This window comes from Phyllostomus hastatus, unplaced genomic scaffold, assembly GCF_019186645.2.
Source record: "Phyllostomus hastatus isolate PE091 unplaced genomic scaffold, TTU_PhHast_1.1 phas_contig_209, whole genome shotgun sequence".
Lineage (NCBI taxonomy): Eukaryota > Metazoa > Chordata > Mammalia > Chiroptera > Phyllostomidae > Phyllostomus > Phyllostomus hastatus.
In genome coordinates, this window is record NW_025333735.1 from 1,748,616 (window position 1) to 1,767,921 (window position 19,306).

The following is a 19,306-nucleotide window of genomic DNA, read 5'->3' on the forward strand; positions in this document are numbered from 1 at the left end:
TTTGCGCCTGACGACCCTGTTGGAGCCAAAGAACCCTGGGAGAATCCAAAAGCGACCTTGGCTGACCCCAGGGAACTGAGGCTGGGACTTGGCCTGCACCCACTCGCAGGCATATTGCAAAACAGACCAAGGCACGTACAGGGATTTTCCCAAACACGAAGCTGGGAACCTGGTTACCCCTTAGCCAGTAACAACATGCTACCGTTTAGTGACCTGAGAATGAAGTATGACATAAGAGTAGGAGGAAGCATTAAAAAAAAAAAAAAAAGGCCTAAGCACGCTCCTCCCCACTTCCAGCTGTAATCCTCCACGCTGGAGGCCCCTGCGGAGTTACGGCACAGCTGCAGCCCACGTGGATGAGCGCCACAGCCTGAGTCCCACTTCTCCCGCTGCCAAGCTCTGTGGGGCTGCATGAAAGAGGCTGAAATATACATGCAGCGAGCCTTTCCAAACAAACCCTCCCCCTGCCTGTCACAGCTGTCAGAGCCTATGTTGCCATGATTAACAGCTGGAAATCTGCAGTCGGACATGAACTTGAATCCTGCCTCTGCCACTTCCAAGCTGTGTGATTGTGGGGAAGTGGGCCTCTGAGCTTCATTTTCCTCATCTGTAAAATGGGGCTAAGAGTAGTACTTTCCTGGGAGGGTTAAGAGGATAAAATGTGACAACAAATGCAAAGCACTCAGTACGGTATTAGCATACAGGAAGTGCTCTTCACACGACCAAGTTTGTCTCTTTCAAAAGGACTGTGCTGAGAACGCTTTGCACCAAAGGCTCAGGCTGCGCCTTCATTGATCTCTAGAGCCTGTGCTGGAAAGACCTTGTTTCCCTGGAAATGCCTTGAGCTATGGACTAAGGTTTGGTTTGGGCTCCTGCTTCAAGGAGAAAAAAAAAATACAGATGGAATTCATGAAGAACAGGTGGAGACTTTTGTTTAAGCCACACAGCTGGAAGAGTCCACATGCGACCACCGGCTACACATCTCAGGTTTTCCCACCGGCCAGCGAGGACGGCACCAGGGATTTCCACGTGGCTGTGGGTGTTCCCACACTGCTGCCCCCAGGCTCCAGATATGGCCACTGCAGGGAGCAGGCATAAACCCCATAGTAAACTATCAGGAATGACCATGGCACTTTGGGCCTGGAACTGTTCTGAGTGAAACATGCGTACTCTGGAGAGCATTTTGGATCCAAGCCCTGTCCCCAAATTTCCCTTCCATGGGCATTCTGTGAGCCATTTCGAGGTCCATCCCCCAAGTCACCTCACCCAGAAAGCAGAACTCATCATGTGAGGCAGAATTTATGCCTCCCTCAAGAAGAGGACATCCGGAGACCTTTTGCTTCTTATTGGCCTCCCCTCTTCCCCAAAGTTATTTCAGAGAGCAATTTGTCAAGAATGGAAAATCTAAGTTAGTCTGTAGTAGTGTGCCCAGTATAGAAAACAGGTAGCATTGGAGCCGGACACACCTGGGTTCAAATCTTAGCTCACAATTCCTATCATGAGGCCTTAGATGGGTTACTTCACCCAGATGAGCTTCAGTCACTTTTTCTGTAAACTGGTGCTTCAGTCTAGTGGCTCTTGAACTTGAGGCTGTCAAAACCACCTGCAGGACTTGTTAGCATGAAGCCCTTAGCTTGTTAGCCAGAAAGCCCGGGGTCTAAGAATTTGCCTTTCACCAAGTTCCTGGGGACACTGGCGCTATTGGCCCAGAGTCAGGGCTACACTTTGAGAACCACTGCAGCTGTTCCTCTGCATGAAGGACCTTGCTCACGTGGAGACAGGAACGTGGCAGGCAGGGCATTTGAGCTCGGAGGACTAGGGCCGTGAGGGCTTCAGTAGCCCATCTCCCTCTTTCTAGCTGCCAGCTTCCTTGACTGGAAAATGAGGATGAAGATCCAGCTTCCAAGTGACAATCTAATAAGATGGTAAGTGTGCAAGTGCCTTGTGAAGTATAACATTCTGGGTCATCGTTAAAGATTGAACAGGAGGGTTATTCTGAGGGGCTGACATCCACAGTGCGTGGAAAGGCCTGCAGTGGAGTGCTTGCCTCCATAAGTATTCAGTAAAAAAATACCCAATAACTAAAAATAGCCATGGACTCCATGCCAGAGATTTCTGTCTCTGTCATACAGTGGGACAAACAAACAAAAAAATGCTAATAGAGTTACAATACATGAAATTTATATTCCCGTCATGGGTGGCAGGGACCTCCTTCTTGGCTTCTGATCCAATTCATTATTGAAATTCTTCCACCATAGAGTGCTCTGCTGCTGAGTGTGGAACCAAGTGTGGATCTTGATAAGAGGAAAAGCTGGGCTCTGTTTCCACTTTGCTGTTGGCAGTCCTCGGGCCTCCAGTATAACTTTCTTACAAAATGAATAGCGTTGGCTCCCAGAGAGACCAATCTAATTTCATCTTGTCCACTCAGAAGATCCGTATCAAACACTGCAGACTGCCTGACGGCAGGAAGGGGCATCCGATTCCATCTGGATCTGGATCGGTGTTTAAATGATCAAGTAGGGAGCCATTAGTATGGTAGGAAGAGAGAAGCGAACTATAACTGACCCACTTTTTAAACATTATTCTTGTCTAAGGTTTTATTTGAAAAGCTCTCTTATGAGACCAAGACAGAGAGAAACAGCACATGTGAGAAAGAGCATAAAAAGGGGGCCGAAAGTCAGTCCATCACCTCCTTAAAAACACATGAATGAATCAACATCCTGCATTTTCACTGCTTATGAGCATGAAAGTCTGATCAGATAACCATGCTGTGCCAAGAGGCCTAATTACCAATCCTTTGGAGAATTTAAATTCCTTTTAAAGAGGGGGCTGGGGGAAACCCTCTCTGTTTACTCCTGGTTGAACAGAATGTCACTTCCTTCCAGCCAGCCATTCTCAGGAAGGTGCCACCCACTTCGAAGGAATTCCTGTCACCCGGAGGTGGTCTACTTCAGTCAGTTTTGAGAGATGCTCAAACATTAGTCTCTAACACATAAGACTGGAAACTTTCTGATACATTGTTTTGTACATCTCAACCTGACTTGTTATTAAGGGGACACCCAGAAACAGTAAAATAGATACAAATTAAATGGGATTGCCACAAACACTTTAATAAATCTCTAGGGAGGCTACAGGAATACCCTGATTTAGGGCAAATTGGTTCACATTTGTGAAAGAAAATCAAAGTTGAGAAGCCACATGTCTTGGGCTCTGCAGGTCTACCCTTCGCCAGATTTTAACACTGACTTAGTTACAAGCTAAAGCTTAAATTTATTTGGTTCTTTCAGAAGGCACAATCTTTTTAAAATAACCACTAAGTGTCAGAGCTTCTTTGCTGTCGTTTCTACCGAGAGACTAAATAACTTAAATTGGAAAGGGTGAGAAAGAGGAAGAGCCAAGCTGTGGCTCTAGAACCCCGGGGCCATTGCCCTTGGTCTGCCTGGCTCCCAGCCTCCAGGAGGGGGGTTGCCAGGATTGCTCAGCGAGAGGGATTCCTTAGCATTCTTACAGCTCAAGACACTTGTCATCATCTCACCTGTTTACTTGGAGCACGAGGGGGGGGGGACGATGACGACGATGTGGGTGTGTTGGGCAATGAAACCCAGAGGGTCAGTTTCAGCACCGAGAGCTCATTCTGTGCCTTCCCCAGCACCACGGGCAGGCTGGCAGCTCTAGAAACCTGGTTGTCCAAACCTTCGCCAGAAACTCTCAAGTGAAAATTGCTGCAACTATGTTTTCTGTTTCCTGATAAACTCTCCCAGTGCTAATGGTGTGAAACTACTCCAGGCATGACTTTAATTTTGTGAGGCTCTGCCTTTGAGGAAGCCAGAGAGATACGGCTGAAGTTGACTGGGGTGCTTCACCGAATGCCTCTGTCATCAAACCGCAGGGCACATGGAAGTTTCTGGGAGGTTCTTTTCCAAGCCCTAATCTAGGTCACAAAATCTGAATGAGCAAAAAGAGGCATGGAAAGCAAACATTTGCTAGTAAGATGGTGAATTCTGTCTTTGTGATCCTAGGTTTTTTGGATAAACACTAGCCTGTTTTATAAACTCACCTGGAAAATCATTAGGCAACTGGGGAAAAGGCAAGGGATCTGAGCATCTGCGCAAATGCAGTGTGTTATGAACCCCAATCACTGTTCCCACTGCCCGGTGACCAAGCCCATCCCATCCGTAGCTCAACACTGGGGTCTCTGGCCCTAAGATCCACCTGCTTCTCCCCAACCGCATCTCAGATTCCCTTCACAACTTCAGTAGCCTCCTGCCCAGAGGTTTGCACGGTCCCAACATTCAGCCCAACAGTTACCTTTTCTGCACTGCTGCAATTATCTCTGAATACCGCACTGTGACCAATTCACTCTCTACTTACAACCATCACTCACAAAATAAAATACAAACTACTTAGCTTAGGATTCAAAACTGAAAAATCTTCCTGGGGAAAACATGAGCCCCAGGAAGGACACGGACCTTAGAGTCCTTTGCACCAATGAAGGGATAAATCCACGAGTGTTTATGTTAAACTAACTTTTGTGGGTTGAGCCCACATGTATATTGGTTCTCCAAGGAATTCAAACAATTGGTTTATAAAGAATTCTGCGAACACAACTCATTTGTAAAATTGCAACTATGTGTACTGCTTTACTTGCATTATTGTTTAAATGACTTTGGAATTGCAATATAATAGAATTAAAATTACATCTGAATGTCAACAATGCCTTACAGTAAAACCTTATCATTTTAACCTCTGAACCCAAACAGGTGTCCAGAGAAGTGGGAGGACAGTCATCTGTCACCAAGTTAAGCCTACGATACAAACAAACACAGAGGCTTGCATTTTAGACCAAACTAACAGGGCCCAGGTGTCTAGAACGTGACTACCAGGGCTGGGTTGTGCTTTTGCTACATCGATGTTGGAACTAAGAGGTTAAGTGCATTAAATTAAAAGGTCTGGGGGTGCTGGTGGTTATGACTCCTTAACAACAAAAATCACAACGAAAGAGGTGGTTTGTCAGTAAGGCTGAGATTTTTGCACAATGCTTTGTATTTCTTCTCTACCCTCTCTCTTCTCAACAGAGAGGGGCCACGCCTCCTTGTTCATCTTCCACATTCCTCATGCCCGGCCACACTTCAACACCGTACATGCCCAAGCAGACGATTCCTCATCTTCTCCCTTCTTATTTGTCATACAGGGTAATGTTAGCACTTCTTCAGTGCTTAAGTGACAGGCACCAAAGTACGTACTAAGTGAACTTACATGTATATTATCTCACTTCATCCTCAAACTGCTGGTATTAGTGTTCTCATTTTACAGATGAGGAGACTCAGCCTTAGGAAGTTTAATTTGCTCCAGATCAGATAGTTAGTAAGTGGCAGCACTCCACAGTCCATTTTCTAACTACCACATAAGCTGCCTCTTATTTACGGCCCCTCATAGATCTCTCTATACCTTGTCATTGCGTCTTTCAAAAGTGACTTTCAGTTGTCTAGCTGTGAGAGTCTCCAGAGCAATAGAATGTGGTGCAGGACTGCAGGAAAAAGGAGGCGGTAGCACTAGATCATACGAGAATATGACGGATCAAGTGACGTCTGAGACCTCAGTGTACACGGGAACAAAGCAAGGATATCGAGGTCTTCCAAAGAGGGTGTGATGATCTCACTAAGCAGGTCGTCTGGTTTTCAGGGCCAGAAGGTAGAAAGAAAGGAAGGGAGACTAGTGAACTCTCAGGGATTATCTTTTCCTAAATCCCCATCCATTGTTCTCAAACACAAAAACTATCTATTCAAGAGACTTTATTCTCTCTCACAGAATGAAATAGGTGAAAGGCAAAACCAAAACCAAACATATTTCCTGTTGTTGCCCCTCCTCACAGGTGTTAAGTGCTAAATACCGTATCTAGAAGTCCATTATACCTTAAATAGCCCCTTGACATATTTTTTAAACTTTCTTATCTGCTTAGTCTCATGATACAAGAAGAAATGTTAACAAACCTCAAAGAGAGTAGTGACTTTATAAAAATTTTCCTTGTTCAACTGGTTATTCCTGAAGTAGAAAGGATACTCTGGTTTCTCTTCAGATCGTACAAATCTTTCACCTTTTACTAAAGTATAAAGGGGGAGATGTGTGTTCTGAAGTCAGTTTTATTGTTGATGCTGCTTTATTTTTTTGTTTTGTTGCAAAGCACTACACCATTGCTCTGTGGCGAGCAAGGTGAGACAGGGTATAACGACAAGGTAAGGTAACAGGTAGGGGGGCTCCTCCAGAGAAAACCTAGTGGGCGCTGATGGGAAATTTGCACTTTTCCATTGTTATTGCTGGAAGAAGATTCAGAAATTTCAACTGCTGCTTTAAAAAAATAGCTGGCGATGCTAAGAATACAGTGAAAATGTGCAAGTTTAAGCAACAGTCACTGCAAACTAAGTTTATTTTTCAGATATCCTAACTACCTGAAATTCTAACATGTTCAACTAGCTTGTAATTCTAAGGCAAATCTCCTTTCTTACCAACTATGGACAGTTTCCTTTCTGGTTAAAAGAATGCAAATCATTTCACTACCGGTTTCCTGAGTTTTACATGTGTACCGCTTGGCAGTCCACACTGCTGAGTCACAGCCGCTTCTGGAATAAGCAGGTGCCGTCTCCTTTAGGACAATCACCGCTACCCAACCTGGACCCCATTTCATATAGAAAAATTTGTAGGTGGAAACAGAGGTAGCAGACTAAGAATATCTAAGCCACAGGTGGCAAACACAAGGTCCGTGGGCTGATTATGGCCCTCCACTTTGTTTCTAACCGGCAGTAGCACCTAACTCTTGTTGAACAGTTAAGGAGTAGTTACATTTGTACAGTCCTAAAATTACGTTTGGCCCTTTGAAGGCAACCGTGAGGTTGATGTGCCCCTCAGTGAAGATGAGTGTGATACCCCTGGTCTATTGACACATAAAGTAGGCAATATAATGACAGGTTGTCAGTAAAAAGTAGAATCCAGTGGCATTCAAAAATATTTATGAAAATATCTTGTATGAAAAGATGCAACTAGTATTCTGCAGGGTCAGAAGGGGCAGGTCAGCTTCCTAACAATATTCAAACAGAAGCTATCCTTTATTAAGTCTACCTGGGCCAGCATTTCGCATCTATCACATCTAATGTTTAGAACAGTAATACTGTTCTTTCCACCTACTAAAGTCACATTGCTAAACGCAGGTCTATTTGATCTCAAATCCCTGCTCTCTGTTCTGCCTCAGTGGTTACAGACCAAATTCTCTGTTTAGAAAACTTATCACTGGGCTGGTATTTTATTCAACACAATATCATATAATATCATAAAAAGAATCAATTACTTGCTCAAACAATGAGCCAGCAGCTGGGAATAGGAAATCTATGTAATTGAAAGTTTCTCCTGTAAGGGTGAAAAATCGTAAGCATTACAAATGTGTATTCTCAAAGAAAACGTTATGGACATGTCTAAAACTATGCAATAAATGTTAATCAATTTACACAACTTTTTTCTTTCAAGTTTCCGTTTTATTCTAAGTTGTTAGCCCTTTCCTTATTTCCTTTTTTCTTCTAATTAAGTGTATATCCTAAGTATACCTTGTAAATTTTCAACCTGAAATTTTAATACCAGTGATGAAGCACAAAGCAAAAAGCAGCACAGGAAAGCCTATCTGGATAAAATACTGTCAAAAATAACCCAGAAAATCACAGACCAATGGAGGTGCACACCTTTCTGGTGGCAAGGACATCTCTGAGAGTTACACCGATGACATAGACACAGAGCCCACCTGGACAATGTCCACCAGCGTCTGGGTACAGAGGAAAATATTAAACAGTACACACAAAACATTTTTCCTCTTCCCACTAAGTGTTTATTTTATAGCTTTTGTATCAGGTAATCAACTGAAACACTTGAACAACAGAAAGCTGGCAGTATAAGGAAAAGGAGTGATTATCTCTCCAGCAGATGTGACAAAATGGTTTCAAGTTGGAAACAGTATTGCATAAATGAGTCAACTGAAAGGGCGGGGGCGGGGGTGGGGGGAGAAGGGAGAGAGAACAGAGACAGAGCAAGGAGTCAGCATCTTTCAGCATGGATTGTGAGGGGGGAAAGGCACTCTTTAGCTGTCTGTATATTTATAAAGTAATGTATATATATACACACAATCCATGTTCCTCCAAATTACACTTGACACTGCTTTAGAGGTGCTCACACACCTCTCAACAGAAAGCTACTGAAACTGTCTGTAAAATCAGATAGACGGCACCAGTGTGTCTAAATCACAGGCTTAACAGTCATGTGTTTGAAGGAGATCATCCCCATCAGGGTCCTTTTATAAATAGTACTGCAAAGGTCACAAAGCTGCATGAACTTAAATTATGGGATAAATCTGACTAACATGATCACCCATTTCAATCTCTCCAATTCCCACTTCAGGAAATCAGAACAGAATGAAGCTCCACTCCAGAGGAGCTGAATTGGCAGTGCAGCTGAAACAGGGTTGCTCTTCCCCTCAAAAGGCTGCCTGTGCAGCTCAGCTGGCATCAGACAGCAGCTCTGCATAGGGCAAATGGATGCAAACATTTCACAGCAATTGCCCTGCTTCCTCTCAAACTAAATAGCACTAATTTATGAAGAGGCAAGTTTTCAAATCATAAATTAGAAGCACCTGGGCCTCTTAAAGACAAACTTCCTAAAAGGTTACAGTACCGGGTGCTTCTCATAATCAAGGATTCGAGGACCATAGGTGTGTTTGACAATGATCATTGGGAAAATGCAAATAGATAGTTTACACAGATGTTCTCTATGTAGAATTTAAATATAAATGAAAATACCAACTATGCATTTGGGAACCAGCCTTTAGTTAAATTCTCTAGTGCTTTCAGAACTTTTATTTCATTTTATTAGAAAAAGAGAGAATAATTGTCTACAAACTATTTTCTTTCTAACTATGCAAATACAATGAGCAAATCATCTGCAATATCAAAATACTATTTGTAAATCATGGATGGCACTAAGAATTTCAGGAGTTTTCAGTAGGACACACATAGAGAAAGAGCAACAGTAGATTTCAAATTGTAGACATTAACTGAATTTAAAAAATAGAAAATAAAATTTAAAGTGTAAAAGTCAGCAAGTTCAAGTTATCTGATTTTCAGTAATTTAAATCCATTCGCCAGGAATTCAGAAGCACCCAGTGTGTTCAAAGTCGCACAAATGAGTATGAAGGATAGAAAAGTGACCCCCATGCAGTATCTTACGTGTCACTATCAGGTATATTTAAGTGATACTTTACAGATTAAAGCTGGGTAAAATAAAAATATATCCTCCCCATTACATTTTAAAACAGTCACAATAATTTATCAACAGTTGCCATTTCACAGCAATTAGAAAACAGGAGTTGATACAAGTTCAACAAAAAGGTACTTTTTCTTCTTTTAGGAAATAAACATATAGATATACATACACACACATACACACATAATATTATATTTTAAAATTCAAAGTGGTTGATTTGCTTTTGTATTATAAAAAAAAATTTTTCCCCTATGATCAAAATACTGAAAAAGCGCAAAGGCTGAATAAAGAAAACCACATTTGCCACGTTAAAAAAATACATTATTGTCTCAGTGGTTCTATATATTTGATTATAAAGTCAGGCATTATAAGGACTCTGCGCTCGCCAGACCCCTAGGGCTGCATCGGACCTCATGGAATTAAGTCTAACCCTTCCTCAGTCTCCAGGAAGGACACTCCTAACCCACCCTAAAAGATGACAGAATAAACCCCTGCTCTGAACTGTTCAACTGGGAAAGAAAACAGCCCACCTGGAAGCAATCTAAGTCATAAAAGTTTATGAATCTGTGGGAGACACTGCCTGAATCAGAAAGCTATTCTTTGGATATAAGTTAGGAGCTTTGGGAAGCACATAAATGCTTTTAGGCCATTAGAGTACAGATTCAAAAATGACTTCTCCATAAATAATGACCTATTTCAGGGGTTGGTAACCTACAACCCCTGGTCCATATCTAGCATGTCACCTGTTTTTGTAATAACGTTTTATTGGAAAATAGCCATGCTCATTCATTTATGTATTGTCTATGGGTGCTTTTGTGCTAAAATGGCCAAGTTGAGTAATTGTGACAGAGACCATATGGTCCACAAACCTAAAATATTTACTTTCTGGATCTTTATTAAAAAGATCTAGCACACGTGCTACTCCAGTTACTTGGAGGAGTTACTGCACCTCTAGAGGGTTCCAGCACATTTGCCAAGAATAACCGACATGCCAGGGCTCCTTAGCAGATAAGTGTCAAGTGCCCCACCTGGAAGTGGTGTTTTACTTTTGAGCTAGGAAATAATTTGTATATATTTCACACAAAAATCTGTAAAAGTTAGTAAGTACATAAAAAAGAAAGAAAGCCAAATAAAAAAGTATGCATGTCAATATTCTCTTAATATTTTTCTATTACCGAGGGAAAAGGTACAAATATAATTCTGTCAACTTTCTTTAATTTTCTTTAAATTTGTTAATAAATGCTTTTTGAGAAGTCGTACTCTCTCCTCACCTCCCATACCATTAATAACCTTGAAAGCAACCTGCCTAAAATGCTTACATAGTTTGGTGAGGCCTTGTTTGGGAATATTTATTTAAACTATACATATTAAAGGTTATTCTTTTAGAAAAGTGTCTCGGAAATTCTTTATCTCTGTCACTCTAAGAAGGGGAAGAAGTTAAAGAATGTGCAGGGAAATTAAACTCTGCAAAACATACTTTAAAAACCAGAGATATAAAAACAGGAAAATCGTCCAAATTTGAAGAACAAATTTCCCCTGCCCTTAGTCAACTAATGAAGTCTTTTTCCAAGAGGGAACCTTCTGAACTCAAGCAGCTGCTTGTGAATCTTTAAGAATTCACAGGTGTTTCATTATTTCAACAGTTGAAACAGGGAAGATAAAACACTGAGAAGATACTCATCAAACAAATTTATATCAAGATTATTTTTTTTCAACCAGCTTATAAGCGGACTTTCCCTTTCTTTTTAAAAAAATGAATGCGTGAAACTGTATGCTGGAGATGTTTCCACGACACCTTATGTTTATACAGCGCTTTACAATTCTCAAAGTGCTCTCACATGCCGTTTCATTTAATCCTCACAACATCCCTGCGAGGTAGGTACAGCAGGTATTATCACCCTCATTTCAAAGTGAGGGAATAGAGGCAAAGAGAGGTTAAGTGACTTACCCAGGATCACACAGCTGATAAGTGACAGAGCCAGACCAGAAATCAAGTTTTCTGATTCCTTGTCCAGTACTCTTTCCACTATAATTACTGCCCCCAATTATGAGTAATGCACTATGTATAAAAATTGAAAAGTTATTAAATTTCAGTGATATCTTAAATGAGAAATATAAGAACAGTAGGTCTGATGGTTTTACTGGACATAATAAAATTGGTGCAAAACCACTTTTGTCTAATTACTGATAACCTTTTGGTCCAAATACATAAAATATGCAATATTTACAGCACTTTCCTTTTTTTTTTTGTAAATGCAATGCTTTAAAACACATTATAAAGCACCTTAGTAAAAATAGTCTACAAGTAAAAGTACGGAAGAAGTAGGAAAATCCTACCCATACCACAGCTCACTACTGGAGTTATAATATGGAGTCACTGATACCTGTTTACAGCCTTACAAATAACCCATGGAGAAACAAATACCAAACTTACTTTTTTTAATATGAATATGTGGAAGCCTTAACTAAAACTTCAGGTGATGCCAACATTCTTTGAAGTACGTCCCCAAGCTTAGGTCCTGGGGAAGACAGGATTGAGAAATACTGCTTTGACTGTTACTATTGTATTAGTGATCGTTTAAACTGGTTCTTAACACTAATGATGATTTTTAAAGGAAATTAACATGACCTACATAAATATGGGCAATCCCGACTACAGTAGAGACATTTCCTAGCAAACATGATGAAACATTCCAAGAAATTCCATGGGACGTGACTCACAAAAACGAAGCACACACTGCCGAACAGTTAACAACACTACTCAGTGGTGCTGGAGAGCCCCGACCTCCAGGGGAGGGCGAAGTCGCAAATGCATTCCTTCATTTGTGGTTCGTTGAAAAAATGCTGTATCCAAAAACAGAATTATCAGAACTTTTCTAAAATTATATTTAGCCTTTTGATTAGAACCGCCATAAGTTTATTTTAGGCAGGAGGTTGTAACTCCCACCAAAATTTAACCAGGAAAAACAAAAAGCGCCTGAAACCCAAACTTCTTGGACGCCGACACAGCAGCCAGCACCTGCTTGTTCGACGTCACTGTCTGTTTCCTAACTTGGCTCAATACAAATTGTCTCACACACCAATCGGCATCCACGCTGGGGAGCTGGGAACTAAGGTGAAGACAGGGTCAAAGTTTCAGTTCAAAAATCCAACAGTCACACCCTGTACTCAGTTTGATTTAGGGTAAATCTTCTCATAAAAAAAGTTTTGTGCGAGGATGTAGAGGTCTCCATCTTTCTCTCGTACTGCGTGGGCTCTGATGAACTGGAACTGCTCTAGAGCAAACTCGTAGAACTCATTCTCCATTTTCCAAATGTCGGACTGCTGTAGTTTTGCAATGGTTTGCTTAGTCGGGAGTTTCTTCTCTGTGGTCTTCCTAAGATGAGATTTCTTTCCTACTTACAAATGAAAAAAAGAAAAGGTAAATAATTCTGAGAACACATAAAAGGCCAACGCCTCTTACTTGAATAGATGGTTTAAAAGTTAATATGGAAGGACAAGTAACATAATTCTTTTATATTATTATCACTCGGCCCAAAATCAGTGCCCTAATCATACTGCAACTGTGATTTATTCCTTTGTAATATAAATCCTTAACCTGTTAAAGACTTAATGAGTTGTCAGGTAGTAAAAGCAAGGACTGCCAATCAGTGAAGTGGAGGCTGTCACAACACATGCGGTATTCTCAAGTGCTCTGACTAGCTCCCTTTTGAAAATGTGATAAAATAGCTATATTCAATCTTAATAGTAATTTCTCATTACCTATGCTCCATATAATTTTATGTGAGAAACCGGGACTGGCACAGTCACTTTCCGACAGGAAGCACTGTGGAGGCTGCTGAAGCACGCTGTCAGGAGGGCTGTACAGGACATAGCGCATGAGGGTCACCGTCGAAGTGACCAAGTCCCCCTGTCCCGCCTCTACTCTAAATGTCATGAAGCATGTCTAGGGTGGAATCTTTGGGATCCAGAATAATTCAATATTATACATTTCTAAGACTGCTTCTGTAGTTTGTTTATTTCCATTGTTCCTACAATGCCTTCGAATTATCATCTAATACACGTTCATTCATTCAAAAAATATTTACTGAACACCATCAGAATGCCAGGAATTGTTTTGTTTTGAAAATGGTGGGAAGAAACAGGCAATATATCTGCCTTTTTGGAGTTATTTCTTGTATTTTAGTTAAGAAACTTCAAAGCACATATATTTTTCAATTTTCAAATAAAGTTAAGAACAGCTTTAAAAAGAAACCAATCATTTATATACCTGTACGGTAGAGTTCTGTAGCACCCCGGAAGAACCGGGGCAAAGCTGCCTCCAGTAACATGATAAAATCTTCAAGCTCTTCGGTAACTCCCACCAGAAAGTATTCATTAATTAGGTTATACTTGGCTTGATCCATAGCCCACCTGCTTCCCACATTCCTAAAATCAAGAAAAGAAATTAAGGACTTGATGCCTTTGCCACTGTATATTATGGAAAAAATAAACACATGTCCGTTCAAAGCCTTAACCCTCTTTTATCAATGTCCTCCGGGAGGCACACCTGCTTTCGTTTCCTTTGCCTCTATTCCCAATTTCTGCTCAACTGTGCACTGCTAATTCAGACTTTACAGTTAGCTTAAAATTCACGAAGTTTAGTTTGAGGGCAGATATACATGTATAGTGTCTGTATATTTAATTTTTTTAAAACTAAACTTTGTTCCCTTTAAAAACTCTCTAGTAAGGCCTAAGTGACCTGTGTGTAGTGCCAATCAATGTCACTGTGAGCCAGGTTTCTTCCTCTCGTTCCTGAGGAACAGAAGTAAGAGAATAAATGGCTCTGCCAGAATCTTTGATTTCTGACACTGTCAGCTAATGGCTGTTAATAGAGATTTGGCTCTAAATAAACTGTACTTTTCCCTTCTTTTTAGCACTGACATTCCCTAACCATAATTTCAGCTCTGTTTTTAAGCAGTGTGATATTGAGCTGGTGACTTTATCTTTCTTTGCTCCCTCAGTCATTAAAAAGCTGTGGTGAGACGTGGGGTAGAGTAAATTAATTTCCAAGGTCTCTCCCAGTTCTACGCATCTGTAAAACACATTTAAGATATTCAGTTGAAATCTCCTCAATAATGCCCAGCAGAGCAATATTCTTTATTCTAAGGAGGAGGTTGCAAATTTTCTACAGAAGGCCAGAGGGAAAACACCCTAGGTTTTGCAGGCCATGTGGCCTTGCAGCAGGGAGACCACCGTAGACAGTAAGTAAACAAATGAACGTGGCTTGTGTTCCAATAAACTTTATGAAAACAGGTAATGGGCTAAATCTAGTCTCCAGGTTGTAATTTGCCAATCCCTTGTTCTACAGAAATGGTTAAAAATTAAGACATTCTTCTTATGCTTCCAGTTATTCTTATACTATTAATTATACTTTTACATAATCTATTGTGTAGGATTTTAAAGTTAACAGTAATCAAAAGTCTCAATTAACGAAGACAAGAAGACATTCCTTGCATCTCCTGATGGTTTTTAAGAAAGATAGTAACTTTCCATGTATTGTTTTTTAACTTTTCTTATTAAAATTATTAATTAGATCAAATGACAACTTACCATTGTTTTTAGAAACTGAAAACTCAGCACATTCTGAGGAAACACACTCTATGAAAGATAACATATCTTTATTTTCCACCTCATGTTTATTAGCAGACAAAACCATAACCATAACCTTCTCTCAAAGTCAAAGCCAGCAGAACAGTAAAACCAGGTGAGGAATTTACCCAGTAGGACAAAAGTCCTACTTTATCTAAATGAACGGCAAAACCAGTAAGCTCAGGGGAAAATGAGGTTTATAAAATGACCCCTGACCTCTAATTAAGAGCTCTGCCGGAATACAGCAAAACATGTAACACTAAAAACCGACCAACTAACAAAAGATCAAAAACCAGCATCTGAGAAAACATTGCAAGATTATTATACATAAAGAATCTTTTTAGTGCACTTAAAGGTAACCACAGAACTAGGTATTACTTATTCACATGCTATGTTTAGTCTGGTCTCTCACTAATTTTCTTATACCTAACCCTTGGCTAGCACATCTGCATTTGTGAAATACAGATTGTAGAGATAATTTAGATTATACAGAAATTCAGATTACTGAGGTCATCAATTTAAGCTAACTTTATCGCCTTACCAACATTCCGAGCTGTGTCCACAGAAGAATGGGATTTGAAGCCAGAGCTTCTCTGGAGCACAGTCTGAGCCGCCCTCAGCTACACATTCATCAAAGGTCTGGAACAAAGACAGCACATGTGAGCCATAAACCCAAGTCTCACCTACAATATCTTAATGTATTAAGTTATCAAATAAATGAGTGGTAGTGGGTACCAATTAACGAGCTACTGAGTTAAAGGGATGCGCAGGTCATGAACACATACTTGAGATACCGAGGAAAGTTAAACATGGATTTTCCTCACATCTTTGTTTTATGCCAACATTTATAAGACTTCTTTCACTATATGAATGGAAACCCCCCAGGTAAAATCTCCCTTGAAAATAAGTGCTGGTTTATGTTAAACTTGTGTATTTATACTCTCTAACTCCTAGTACTAAAGGAAAATTAAGTAAAAACAAGGCCAGAGGTACTATCACTTCTTTATAATCATTTGAAAAAATATGTAAGGCAGGACTACACTTAAGTCTTTTTTCTTTTTCTCATTAAAATAAACATAAAAAGTCACTGTACAAAGCAGAAATGACTTCAGATACTTAAGACCTGTATGCCTTCCTGTCCAAATGCATCTGACTGAAATAATTAAAAGGAAAGAGACTCACAGCTTATGTATCTAAAATTATTCGATTTCACTTTCTTGGGAACTTACAGTCCACACAGGCATTGTAACAGTAGGCATTGCCTATCTGAAAGAATACGATACTGAGACACAGAGAGCAAACTTGGGAGCTGTGGTTGTTGCAGTGAGACTCTACAAACACCGCCTGGCGTTTCTGAGGAGAGGACGGAGGAAGGAGTAGAAAGAGGACTCGGCTGCAGTAAAGGCTCCTGAGTGTCTACATCCTGGTTCCTTTGTTTTAGAAGCTGAGCATCTACTCTAATCTACCTACCAAATGTTTTAACAGACGACATGAAAATAGAAAAACAGCCTGGGTTTTCAGCTCCTTTATGGTTCCTTCCTATTATCTGGGGGAGCTGTTTCACTCCTATCAACTAAAAGGAACAACCCAAAGATGGCAAGGAAGATGTGGAAGGGGAAAAAACTATGAATAACCAAATGTTGGTGAACACACAGGTGTGTGAGTGTGAGACCATAGCATATAACAGAAATTCTCCCATTTCTATCTAAATATTTGAATAAAATAAACCAAGTATTCCCCAGTGAAACCAAATTCAGACAATTCAAAGCCATTTTTACTACATTCAGCTTGATGATCAATCCACAGAGACCCTAAGATGAACCGCTGGGCTGACTCCAACAGTGAATCAGCGCTCGGGCTTCTCCGTTCACCACAGGAAACCGTCCCTCGAGTGCCTGGTCACCAAAAGCTCCCTGCTGATTTGCTAACTTCCATTAGCCTTCTCCTTATATATTGGTCACATTTCAGAAATAGGATTTTCTATAAAATATTCTTCTCTTACAAAACTTCAAGTCCTTGAAATAAAAAGCAAAAACAAACGAAATAAAAACACTCTAGACTCTTCCTCACCCACCAAATCACCAAAAAAACAAAAAGTTATGATGAGCTTCTTCAGTTAAAAACCATTTATGGTTTGCCCTGACCAGTGTGGCTCTGCTGGGCACCATCCCTCAGAGTAAAAGGTTGCCGGTTCAATTCCCAGTCAGGGCATATGCCTGGGTTGTGAGTTTGGTCCCTGGTTGGAGTGCATATGAGAGGCAACCAATCAATGTTTCTCTCTCACATCGATGTGTCTCTTTCTCCCTCTCTTCACCTCTCTCTAAAAACAAAATCTTTTTATAAAGCCATTTATGGTTTTTAGAAAGAGCAATTCTTTGTGAACTAGACACAAATGTTTTTAAAAGCATGAAATATCAAAATATTCTTGAGACCATTTAGATGATTAGTTTAGATATTTAACTACTAAAATTGAAGGTTAAAAGAATTAAACAGATGCTTGATAGTAATGGCAATTATATTTGCATTAAACCCTCTTCTGCAAATAATTTTGCTTCATACATTATATAGAAAACTGACACTAAGCATGAGCTCTCTCAACTTCCTGCTTAGATAAAAGTTTATCTGCATCTATAGCCTTACCACTCTCGTCTTTAAAGAGACATTTCCTTCCCCTATCTTTGAACACCATTCTTACCCTCTTCTGAGACCCTGCTCCACCAATTTCTCTCCAGCTCCTTGCATGATCACCCCTTGCTGTCTTCGAATATATTAATACGCCCAAGTGTCTGTCATCTTAAAGAAACACTTCCTGACTTTTTTTTTTGTTCCTTTCAAAGCCCAACTTCTATTTCAAGAGCAGTCTTTCCTCAGGGTCGGTCTTATCTCTCAGTTGCTTCTCAACCCCTTGGATTCCATCTGAACTTCTTTCTCTGACATCCCTCATGAACCTGCCATTGACGAATCCAAGGGACAGATTTCAATCCTCAATTCACTAAACTTTTTGCAATTGAAATTATTATCCTATCCATTTCAAGGACTTGCCCGGTTTGTCTTCTCATTCTCTGACAGCAGCCTCCTTGGCATGCTACTCTGTGTCTGCCTACTCTTTCAATGTTGGCATTGCCCAGAGTTACATATCTGCACCCCCTCTTTTTCTCTTCCTGTCAAACTCTACATGTCTTCCAAGTGCAGTTTCATTCAATCCCTTGTTTCGGCTTCCACCTAATGTGGGTGACTCTCAAATCCATGATTCAGTCAGACCTATTTTTTGAGGTATGACTACAATTCCTACTTGCTACTTCCATCTTATACATGACTAAAAATATTGTCCATTTTCATCTCCTTCTTCACCTCCATTACAACTGACTTTCTTTTGTTTTCTCTCTTCTGGTGAAAGGAACCGCCTATGGTCCAATCAGAAACTTGGGAAGAACACAGGTCAAGGCTGATTCTGATTACATACCTTTTAATGATGAGAGAAAACTGGTCTACAATGAAGTAAGCAAACCTGTAAATATGTCAACTGCAAAGATATTACATCGCTTTCCTGTGGTGTTTTTTACATATAAAATACTTTCTAAGCAAAGAGTAAGTTCTTAAATGCCTTTGTGAGACAGAATAGTAAAATTCATGTTTGAAACACCAAACCACTGTCAGGGAATTGTGAATTGCCAAGGACTGTGAAGGCAGCATTTTGTAAGTCAGTGGTAAAACCAGGCAGTGTTCAGTATGAATTCCTTCCAGCTTTATTTACTATCTTCTATAAATTAAAATATATACATTTTAAGTTCATTATAATTCCTCTAGCTGTTGATAAGCCTATTAATTTAAAGAAATACAAAAAGCAAATTGGGGTAGGAACTGGATCTCTGGGACTAAACTGACTCTTCTTCAGGTTGTCACTGAGAGCAAGTAACTACCCCACTTTTCAGACTATAAGATGCAACCTCTCCCCAAACCCCCCGCCCCGCCCAATTGAGGAGGAATAATGGTTATTAATGCTGCTGTTGAGTTCTGTTCACATTTACATTGGTGAAATATTATGTTATTTATGTTATTAAATATTTTACCACATTTTTTGCTTTAAAATTTTTTCCCCTATTTTCCTCCTCTAAAACCTAGGTGGCGTCTTATGGTCTGAAAAACACAGTAATTACTCTTTCCATAAGTATGAGCCCTCTTGATGTTCTGTTAATAAAATAACTAATAAAAATTTTAATAACCTATAAGGCAGTATAAAGTTAAGATCATACAAAATAAATATTTACATATTTAGAAAACATGAGCGATGAGATGCATCGGTGCAGTTAGCATTGTTTGGGAGCCATTAAGAAGGCCTGTGCTGACAGAAGGGCTCAGAGACAGACTAGGGCTACTCAAA

At 40.2% G+C, this 19,306-nt stretch overlaps 1 protein-coding gene across 4 annotated transcripts in view; it reads right to left on the reverse strand.

Moving 5' to 3' along the window:
- Positions 1–7,842: 7,842 nt before the first annotated feature.
- Positions 7,843–19,306, reverse strand: part of HS2ST1 (heparan sulfate 2-O-sulfotransferase 1) — a 166,035-nt gene continuing 154,571 nt past the window's right edge. For 2 of the 4 annotated variants that reach the window (XM_045835331.1, XM_045835333.1), the window contains 3 exons: positions 15,467–15,564; positions 13,565–13,722; positions 7,843–12,689 (listed from right to left, as the gene is read on the reverse strand). In XM_045835331.1, the coding sequence (XP_045691287.1) occupies positions 12,463–12,689; positions 13,565–13,722; positions 15,467–15,564 (483 nt within the window). In that variant the 3' untranslated portion in view covers positions 7,843–12,462. Of the gene's footprint in view, positions 12,693–13,564; positions 13,723–15,466; positions 15,565–19,306 lie in introns of all 4 variants that reach the window. The other 2 variants (XM_045835330.1, XM_045835332.1) reach the window with 1 other exon arrangement.